The following is an 11,201-nucleotide window of genomic DNA, read 5'->3' on the forward strand; positions in this document are numbered from 1 at the left end:
TTTTATATTTATGAATAGAGAGGACGATTGGGCTTATTGGGCAACAGTTACAACTTAGGGATGTTTGGAATTTGCTTATTTAAAAGATGTTATGTTCTTTTAAAGTGTTTGTTAGCTTATTTGGTGTTAAAACAATTTTTATATATATATATATATATATATATATATATATATATATATATATATATATATATATATATATATACTATCTTATAAAAGAAATCTAACTATTTCTAAAAATAGATTGATTATAATAATAATATTTTTTTAAGACGTTCAAATGATGAAGCTGATAGTACAACTAGCCATTAATAAAATAATATTAAATTTTAACCACATTTTGAATTCAAATATTTATCATCAAATCTCCTTATATTTCTCAGCAATTTGATATGGTTCCCTCAAATCCCGGATTCATTCAAATTTTGAACCCTTTTCGATATCCTTAAATTTAACATGTTAATTTAAATATCCCTCCAATCGCAGATACCTCTTTGTTCCCTCGTCTGCTATAAAGTCCACCGTCTAGGAATAAAAAATGACTTCATCTCCCAAATAACACCATAGTTTGATTATTTTGTCTTCGACATGTACTTTCTTTTGTAACATAACATTTTTGTAGAGGAAACATATTACCGAAAAAATTTACACACCCCGCCGCTTTGCGCGGGTACGCTGCTAGTATATATATATATATATATATATATATATATATATATATATATATATATATATATATATATATATATGTATGTGGATTAGCTATAAAAACATAATAAATTGATAAGCTGTTGTTTAGTGTTTAGTAATTTGACTTATTTGTGTAAAATTACTCAAAAAAAAAAAATCTTACATATCATTGATTCTTTTGGTATATTTAATAACATTTTATTTATCATCAACTATAATATTATTATTCAAAAAGATTAACAAAAAAAACTTTAAGAGAATATATTTTGCGAATCCATGAATATTTGTATAAGATAAAATATATGATACAAAATATAGAACAACAATTAATCCGAATGGCATACGATTATAAAAAAAATCAATAATTATACACAAAGGAGGGAAATATAAATACTCATAACAAGGGAGGGAAATATAAACACTCATAACAAGGGAAAGAAAACTACGTTTTTGACGGCGATGTAATAACACATAGAAAATTAGAAATGTTCTTCTTTGATTCAATCAAGTAATTAAGAAACATCCATAAAGAATTATATAAATAGAGTATACATTAAGATATGGGTTAAAAACTAATTTGGGTTACTACTCTAATAAGGAATTTCTAATAAATAAAAAACCCAATGTATTAAAAATTCTTTATCAAAAAAGGAATTTCAAATAAATAAGAAACACCCAATTTATTAAAAATTCTTTATTTCAACCGATAAAGGCTTATAAATTTTACCAATTCAAACATTAAAATTTAATTATTATGGCTGGTATAAGCTAATAAGTTATCCAAACATCCACTTAAAATGAGTAAGCCTTGATGTGGTTCGGTGTAGTTATTGATTAAAATTTACAACTAACAGTAAATGCGGTTAATCCATTTTCAAAACTGTTTGGTATTGTTATTTTTGCGGTGCGGTAAAGTGGTTATTTTTGTGGTGCAGTTTTATTTTTTATGTGTTTCGGTTATTAACCGCATGGATTTGGTGCGGTTATTTTTTGTGGTTTTTAATTGCAGTTTAGAGTTCAAACGGTTTTAAGAGTTCAAACATATTACTTGTAATAATAATAGAAAGAATAAGATAGATGACAATCAACTTAAATCACAAACAACTAATATCTTAAAAACGTGAAATCACTAGTAATTAACAATAAATATCTTAAAATTGGAAAATTTCACAATTTTTTAAAGTTAAACATAACAAAAAGCCAACACTTTTGTCTTTTACAAATTTATCATTCTTTCTGTTGGAAAATTGGTGTGAACCAATTAAAAAAAATGGGTTTTCCCCATTTTTTTAAAATGTCCAAAATGGATTTATGTGAATGAGAAATTAATCCTTAAATTAAGGGTGTTGGAAGAAGTAAATAAAAAAGTTTAATGGTTGGGATAAAGAAAAGAAAAGTTTATGGACCTTTCTTGCAAACATTTCTTTCTTTTGTAACTGAAATTGTAATATTACAATTTAATTACATATTAACACACATTAATTTTGTGATTAATAGAGGTGTTTAATTGGGATGTTATAGAATGTTTAGTATAAATACTACTACTATACAACCATTTGAGCACACCAAAAGAAGGCAATAAAACTCTCTTCTTCCCTACTTAATTTTCTTATTTTTTTCTAGCTATATTGATGATATAATATAGGCCTATAGAGGGTTTGGGTGGTCTAGAACAACCACATCAAACTGTTGTATCATGGGAAACAAACACCCAATAGTAGACAAATTTGTTTTAAGGACAATGTGTTAAACACACGCTTCAATTTTTATATTTTCTTGTTTGTTTTCGTACATTACCGGAATATTATTCTTATAATCTTAAAACAAATTCGTTTGTACAAAACGAACTACAAATTGGAAACAATTTTACTTGTATTTTTTTTATAGTATATGATTTTCATAAGAAAAAAAAATGATTGTTTTGTGCTTTTGAAGCACCTTTGGTCATTAAGTCACTAAGATATGTAGTTGTAATATAATTTTCCAGCTTTGGTACTGATTTTGTTAAGTACCTAATGGGTTAATAAGCTAGCTTAACTCAAAAACACAATTTACTGTTGCTGTGAAATGCTCTAATCTGTCCCAATATTTGAAAAATCATAACTTAATCATGGATGCTCATTTTTTGTTGAAACCAATTCTCAAAATTTGGTAAATGAGTCTACTTCGTTTCATTAGTTTTGGCCGAAAGTTGTAAACAAATCTAACTAGGGTAAAAAATATGATTTTCACTGACTGGTTAGATTTTAACAGATAGGATACACAATTTTGTAAAATTTATAATAAATTGTAGAAAAATCGTATGAACTTGTGAAAGTAGTCCCTAGAAAGCTAAGAGACAGGACTAATCTAACTAGGGTAAAAAATATGATTTTCACTGACTGGTTAGATTTTAACAGATAGGATACACAATTTTGTAAAATTTATAATAAATTGTAGAAAAATCGTATGAACTTGTGAAAGTAGTCCCTAGAAAGCTAAGAGACAGGACTACTGGATTATGAAGTTGGATTTCATTTTTGATAGGTTTAATTAGGGCTAAAGCAGTCTTGAACAAACTGTATTGTTTTGTGAAAAACAAAAAGGCTTTGTTTAGTAAAAAATGACTTTATTTATTTATTTATGTAAAACAGCTTTGGAAATCAGAAAACAACTTGGTTTTACTTAAAAAGATCACATTTTAAATAGTTTTGTTGAAAAAATAACATCAAATTTTTTGATATCATAATTTATGCATCATTTTTCTGCATAAAAAATCAAATTTTAGAATTTGTGCATCATATGTCAAGTTTCATGATTGTTCAAATAAAGATTTTTAATTATGTTGAGTGTTGTCCAAGAAATAGGCAAATACATTTTCTGGAAATTAGAATTGTACAAAAGTGAGGTTGAGACTCATCTTAACAAAAAGAGTGAATGTGGAGGTGAATATGCATGACCATTTGAGGAATTTTTTACAAGTCATGGTATTAAACATGAGCTTAAGACACTTTATTCACCATAACAAATGGTATCATTGAAAGGAAACGTCATGTCTTAAATGAAATGATGAATGTCATGTTGTTGCTTATGTTTTGGGTTGCCACACTCAATGTGAGGGGAAGTTGTGTTGTCAACTAATTACCTTTTAAATAAGGTACCACAAAAGACAACGAGAAAAAAACCATCTAAGTTATGGTCGGGTAAAAATCATCTTACAAATACATTCGAATGTGGGGGTGTCTTGCAAAGGTTGTTATACTTAACCGAATGGTTGTAAGGATTGGACACTAGATTGTTGGTTGCATGTTTATTGGTTATGCACAAAAACAATAGTGTTTATTATTTTCTTGTACACTAGTGGAATCAACAAATGCATTATACTTTGAAAATGTGTTTCCATGTCTTGATAAATAAAAGACAAGTTCTCCAAAACAACTGGGCACAAAGAATCCTCTCATGAAGAAGAAATGGAGGAATAAATAGATCATGATGGAGTAATAGGGGACAAGTGAGAAATCATTTGGAGATGATTTATGCATGTATATGGTTGAAAGAGAGCCTCAAACTTTAAAAAAGGAATTCACTTCCTTTGACAAACCTCAATGAAAAGAGGCAATTAAAAGTGAAATGGATTCTATCTTGCCAAATCACACATGAGAGCTAGCTGATATACCTCTAAGAGAAAAATGAAAGCAGATAGATCCAAAGAATATGAGAATCGGTTAGAACATAATGGTCTATGATTTCAATAGAAATATATATACCGATTCTTTGTTTAGAAATTTAGAATCAAATGATACTTCTATACTCCAAGAAGCTATTTCCACTAAATCTAATAATATTGTTTGTAATTCATTAAAACACGATAAATGTTTTGATGAATATTAAGATACTTAACATAAAGTTGAAAGGACTATGAATGGAAATATGAGTATTCTAAATTTGGAATCATATGACCGTTTCTTAGAAGACCATATTGGATTAATTTGTAAAAACTAATAATGGTTCTCTCGATTGAACTATTAAGCTTCAGAAATTTTTGCGGTTTAGTGGCTTTCCAAATGAGAAGTAAGAGCTGATGACATGTTTGGATTACAAACATAAGAATGTCTTGATTAATTTCATTTGTATGCTCTTGTAATTATATGTGGTTTAACTTCTCAAAATTTGGAAGAATATCATTCTGATATGAAACTAAAATTTCTAAACATAGATTTAGAAGTATAAATCTACATGGAACTGCCAAGCAGTTATCTTACTCGATGGAAAATAATAAAATGTGTGAGTAGTAAAGTCATTATATGATCAAAGAAAGCTTTGGAACAACGAGTACCACAAGTTTGAATATATCACTCAACGTTGATGGATGTGATGAAATAGATCCATATAAATGGCACTTTAAAGTGCTATTCTATTTTATGACATATTAGGATCCTTGAGAGAGGATGCCTAAAGAATTTTACATGTAGATGGTTAAAGCACGAAATTGCATGAAAAAATGCGATATTTGCAAGGAAACTCATGTATGGAATATTCATAATTACATCTGGCCAATGTGATTGTGAATTCACAAATACATGTAGTAAATATGCTTATCGTATTATATTGACACAATTAAGCATATTCAATAGTGGTAACTATGGTGTAAGAGTAACCATATTGATAATGGTCAACATTTGTTGGAAAATGTAGGAGAACAAATTTGCAAGTTTATCCAATGATAGGTAATTAACCTAAAGGGCTTTGTAAGTTCTTGAGAGATGTCCCATGATAAGCCAATATCTCCTATATGTGTACATGGTGAGTCTTGACATATTTTTCAAAGACATAATACTATTCAACAATGACTCTCAAATGAATTATCTTTAATGACTACATAAAGTCAAAATAAGATTGCAGGTCCGTTAACGAAATGCTTGGAATGAGAGGTCGTTATGAGGAATGAGACTAAAACCTATAGACTAATAAGTTATTGCGAAGGAAAACACAACCTAGTTGACTGGAGATCCCAAGATCTAGGTTCAATGGGACAACCTACTTGCATATAACATTTGTGAATCACTGTGGGGGATATCCCCAACCCATTCCTAAAATAAACAGTAATGTAGGTTAAGCTTATAGTCGTCGATGATAACTTGGTAATCATCACTAATTAACTTTTAATGATTATTATATACTCACCAGTGTGAGAGAGAAGTGGGGTTGCTTCAAAGGGAATTGTATGAGCACATTCCTAAGAGCTCTTATAGAACCAGACAAGTGTCCATGACCATAACGGACACATCAACGAGAACCTAACTAGGTTAGGGAGAATCATGTGAGACACATATTGATTATTTACACAAACGGCAAAACAGTTCAAGGACATCAAGTCTACTAGTCCGCTAGTAAAATAAATATGTATCTTAAGGGAATGTTCAAAGGGTAACACTTACCTCTCTTATGCATGATTCAACTGTTGGATTTTATCTAGGTAGCTTGAAAATGCTTGATCAATTTCATTAATGTGGGAGATTGTTGGAAAATTGGTGTGAACCAATTTAAAAAAATGGATTTTCCCTATTTTTTTAACACATCCAAAATGGATTTATGTGAATGAGAGATTAATCCTTAAAGTAAGGGTGTTGGAAGAAATAAATAAAAAAGTTTAATAGTTGGGAGAAAGAAAAGAAAAGTTCAGGGACCTTTCTTGCAAACATTTCTTTCTTTTTAACTGAAATTGTAATTAATATTACAATTTAATTACATATTAACACACATTAATTTTGTGATTAATAGAGGTGTTTAATTGGAAAGTTATAGAATATGTAGTATAAATACTACTACTATACAACCATTAGAGCACACCAAAAGAATGCAAGAAAACTCTCTTCTTCCCTACTTAATCTTCTTATTTTTTTCTAGCTATATTTAGGATTTAATCCATACCTATTGAGGGTTCGGGTGGTCTAGAAGAACCACTTCAAACTATTGTATTCTGGGAAACAAACACCCGATAGCGGACAAATTTGTTTTAAGGGCAATATGTTAAACACATGCCTCCTTTAGTTTTTATATTTTTCTTGTTTGTTTTCGTACATTACCGGAATATTATTCCTACAATTTCATCAATGAAACTTGTTTTATTTTTAATATTTAATATATTAATAATTAATAAAAAAAATTTGTAGATAATATATGTGGTGCGATGCGGTTTTTGAAAACTAATAACCGCACCGCAACTCAAATTTGCGGATTTTGAAAAACTGAAAACCTCACCATCGGTTTTTATTGTGGTTGCAGTTTTTGAAGTTAATTTTAGTTGCAGTGTGGTTTTTACCCCACCCTTACTTAATTATTATTATTTATTTATATCATATTTCCCAAGGTTGTCAAGATCAGGATCCTACCTAGGATCGTTTTTGGGTTTGCAAAATCGGAATCGAGATCCTAAGATCCCACAAAATAGAATATAATTCTAATTTATAATATTAATCATAAAAAATATTTCAAACATTTAATTTTTCGTTCAAAAGTTATAAAAACTTTAAAATATTAGTCATAAGTCACAATAAAAATGATAAATGGTAGATTGGTAAAGGGTAAAAGACATAAAATGGTAAAAAAATTTCATTTGAAATTTTTTTTTTAAGGAAGGTAGGATCGGATCTGATCTCGATCCTACGATCCTACCTACGATTTTACGATCCTACCTACGATCCTACCCAAAATACGATCCTTTTACGATCCGGATCGTTTTTCATACATAGGATCGTACGATCGTACGATCCTACGATCAGGATCGCGATTTTGACAACCATGATATTTCCAATTTTTACTAGAACATTTTTTTAGCAATTTTATCAATTATATTTTGTGTTTATGCATCAATTTGTCAAACACCAAAATAACTAGTAATCTGTTTAATACAACTTTAAACAGTATGTTTAATAAAAAAAACACATTTAAACAGCAAATGCACTTTCAAAAATTTAAACCATATTCTATCTTCTAAAACCTATTTTATTACAACTAATTTTTTGATCCTCAATATTTAACATTAAATAAAATTTTCCATAATTTACGTCCAAAAACACGCCTAGATCGAAAGAAGTAACGGATTCCTTAATATCTTACAATTTCAAGTTAATTTTCTTAGACCATTTGAAAATATCTGTATAAACTCTATCACCTCCCAATTCTTCACCGGAAGCACCGGCTGCAACCCTAATTACGTCTTCGATCAACTGAAAATTGCCCATGATATCAACATGGGCACCACTCTGTGTGCCCCTACCCTCAAGAAAATTCGAGGGTGGGTTGTGATCATACTCTCTAACATACGTTTTAATACCCGAGGGATTAAAACGTGTTTTCCCGCGCCACCCTTTGGCGCACATGAACCCCGCACTCAGTGCGGGTACAGTTTCATCACCATCTACAGTGTATACACCGTCTTTCAAACATACATGTTCATTGATATCCCCCGCTGCATTATCTATTTGGAATGGAATGTAGCATTCCGCTGCCGGAGTTAGCTTGTAAACATAGGCTCGTTCAGTCGGAATGCCAACACCATACATCGAGTATATCTCCATGTCCGGAGCATTTGGCAACCTAAAAGTGAACAATCGTAAGGTTAGGCATAATTTTTAATACTTAATGAGAAAACCTTATATTACTAATTTTCTACAATAGGTCGTTGTTTTTATTTTAAGTAAAAAGTAACACATTCATATATATATATATTGTTTGTCAGATTATGCTTTATCCCCATTCAGTAAAAGAAAATGATTTGTTAGTCATGTTTTTTGCATGGAAAGAATGAAAACAAGAAAGGTTCGTACTTAGTTTCCAACGGGTTAGCCCAATATTTGTAATGGGCGTATTTCGGGTCGTCCAGATTTTCTGCTATTCCGTGTGAATAATGGGCCATGCCTCGTTCCATCATCTTTGGTGCAACAAACTCTAGCAAATCCAAAAGATCTCCAGCTGTATAAGCCTTGTATTCCGCTATCGCCTTGATTCCACTTAGTCCCATATTGTGATACTCCGTCCACACATCACGACACTTGATATCCGCGAGATTGTAACCCTTGACTGCACCCTACCATCAAACAACCGCCAAAGTCTAATAAATATAGCAATAATCTTTAAGTTGCATTTGTTATATGTGACAAGATATATTAGACATGATAGGACACATGTGCACAAGGTTTCTAGCTAGGTCACTATTTGTATTGAACTTTTATGTTCTATTTTTATGTATAACTCAAATCCAATCTTTACCATATAATAACAGGGGAATATTATCACAGTAAAAATATAAATAAAATCTTACCCTAAAGTCTGTCCGCTCAATATCCGATGAACATGACTCTGCAACATCTCTCCCGAACGATATAAGTCTCCCATAATTAATACGTGTCGTGTCACACATTGTACTATACGACTCGTTTTGGTTGCAACGTGAAGTAGTAATGTTTGCATTCGTTCTCTGGCTCGGCAAATATCCTTCCTCGGGTGACCAATCGAGCCCACCCCAGATGGTTTCACCACCTTTGGGTATCATGGACATGGTGGAGTCCCAGGTTCGGCTCATTCTCATGATGTGTTGCAGCGTTTGAATTTGAAATACATCCGAGTCTAACACACCTGGTGCAATTCCCCTAGCAAACGCAATATCTTTAGCTTCAGCTGAGAAAAGACCCGCTAAAGCTTTTGGTGCACCTAAAAGTGGGCCACCGATGTTCATCACTGCTTTTATGTGTTTAGCGCACCAGTCTGCGCCACCTCCACCGCCCATCGGAGCTGGTGCCTCCACCCATTTCATGAAATGCAAAAAGTAGAGAACACCCATTGAATGTGGGATGATGACAGCCTTTTGACCACCGTTTATAGCCACCATCAGTTCTATATTGCTCTTTATCCGACTCAACGTCTGATCTCTTGCCTATCACAAGAAGCAATAAACATGTAAACGAGTCTAACATGAGATAGATTAGAAATGGAAAAAATATATATTTATTACTTATATTTTATACCTCTGTGTTCTGAAACGAGAGTCGCCAGTCGTATGCAGCCATATACATGTTCTTTTCTTCGTAGCCGACACGAGCTAAGTTTGCAATCAAAACGGCCCACACAAAGTAGCCCGGAGCGAAGTAGTCGGCGGCTACAAGCCCGCTGACGGGTCGGACCCGAATACCAGGAGGATCCAAACCCGTTTTGTTGTCTAGAGACATATGTTTTAGCCAGCATGATGGCCTACGATGTAACAATTTTGTATTGAAGAATATATGATCAGGAATTTGTCATATTCGTGAATCGAAGTGATCAAAAAATTAGCGAAGGATGAATACCTTTTGTAAATTTCGCCAAACGTGCCTCCCCAAAGTTTCTTTCGGAACAAATCCTCCGCACATTCGTGGCCCTCCCACAGCTCAAGCCCACCGGTGACAATCCCCGGCACAAACACCACCGGATGCCTCGGTTCCAGTCCCTGTTTTACACATTTAACGCCGGGAGGATCCGGCAACGGTCCGGTGATCTTCTCTGTTACGTATTGTGGGAAAGACGCCGGCATTGTGTTGTATAAAAACAACAAGAACCACCAAGTCGTGCATATGCATCCCACTAACCAGCAACAATTATCCAAACAGGAATACTCCTTTTTCCTCCGCTTTTTTCCTCTTTTCTGTGATTTAATTGTCTTATCTTCGTCTTCCTCCGGCGAGCCGGGGGTCTGTGGCGAATCGTCGTCGGGTCGTTTTCTCCTCCGAAGTAAAGCCATTACCGAATCTAGTTCTATGCAGACGCGATATGGGCAAAGCAATAAAAAGGTAAACGAAAAGGGGAAGATCTGTGTTGTGAAGCCCTTGGCAGAGGCGAGGAATGGGTGGTGGTCCGACGGTTGGATATGGTGGTTTACGGCGGAGACATGGTTGAGGAATTGTCTTGGGGGCTTTAGTAGGATTGGTTGAAACGCAAGGTGTGTCCCGTTGAAACGTGGCTTAGCGGTAACGTTTGGTCAATGTTGACCCTTAAATGTTTTATTTACGAGCGACAAGTATGGAAATGTCGTTGACTAATTACAACCACTAGACATGTTGGATGTAAATTGGGAAACGAGTTCATTTTTATAATAGAAAAAGGAGTTAATAAAACAACAATATGGGATTTAACTTTTGGTTGTTTTTTTTAATACCATTTTTTTTTTTAAAATTAGTATAACTGAGGTATATTTTCTTCAATTCATGCTACTTTTGTCTTATACTTTCAACATTTCTATATGTTGAACAGAAAAAAAAAAAATCATTTACATGCATAACGTAGAAAATTGCAACTGTTTTATTTTGTATCAGAGACAATTTTTGCATAGATGTTTGGTAGTAGTTTAAGAATTTATGAACTTTTTATCTATAACAGGGTATTCATGTTAAATAACTCAGGTAATTGTGGGTGCCCAAATAACGGGTCATGGAAAATGGATTTGGGTTACATATAATTTTGAATTTTTAAAACGGATAAGGTTGCTATGTTAATTTTTT

At 32.4% G+C, this 11,201-nt stretch overlaps 1 protein-coding gene across 1 annotated transcript; it reads right to left on the bottom strand.

The window, feature by feature from the left end:
- Positions 1–7,668: 7,668 nt before the first annotated feature.
- On the bottom strand, positions 7,669–10,688 carry LOC144996928 (phospholipid:diacylglycerol acyltransferase 1-like). Its single transcript, XM_078956721.1, has 5 exons — positions 10,014–10,688; positions 9,696–9,918; positions 8,993–9,604; positions 8,499–8,758; positions 7,669–8,268 (listed from the first exon to the last, which is right to left on the bottom strand). The coding sequence occupies exons 1-5, from the start codon at positions 10,442–10,444 to the stop codon at positions 7,785–7,787; spliced, it is 2,010 nt and encodes a 669-aa protein (XP_078812847.1). The 5' UTR covers positions 10,445–10,688; the 3' UTR covers positions 7,669–7,784.
- Positions 10,689–11,201: the final 513 nt, after the last annotated feature.

Source organism: Lactuca saligna, chromosome 1, assembly GCF_052625555.1.
Source record: "Lactuca saligna cultivar CGN05327 chromosome 1, ASM5262555v1, whole genome shotgun sequence".
NCBI classification, from domain to species: domain Eukaryota; kingdom Viridiplantae; phylum Streptophyta; class Magnoliopsida; order Asterales; family Asteraceae; genus Lactuca; species Lactuca saligna.

Excerpts from the sequence above, each read along its gene's own strand:
- LOC144996928 (XM_078956721.1), bottom strand. The coding sequence starts at position 10,444 with ATGGCTTTACTTCGGAGGAGAAAACGACCCGACGACGATTCGCCACAG. Across the intron at positions 9,605-9,695 it reads TCTCGTTTCAGAACACAGAG|GCAAGAGATCAGACGTTGAG; the intron begins GTATAAAATATA and ends TTCTTGTGATAG. Across the intron at positions 8,759-8,992 it reads TTGAGCGGACAGACTTTAGG|GGTGCAGTCAAGGGTTACAA; the intron begins GTAAGATTTTAT and ends GTTTGATGGTAG.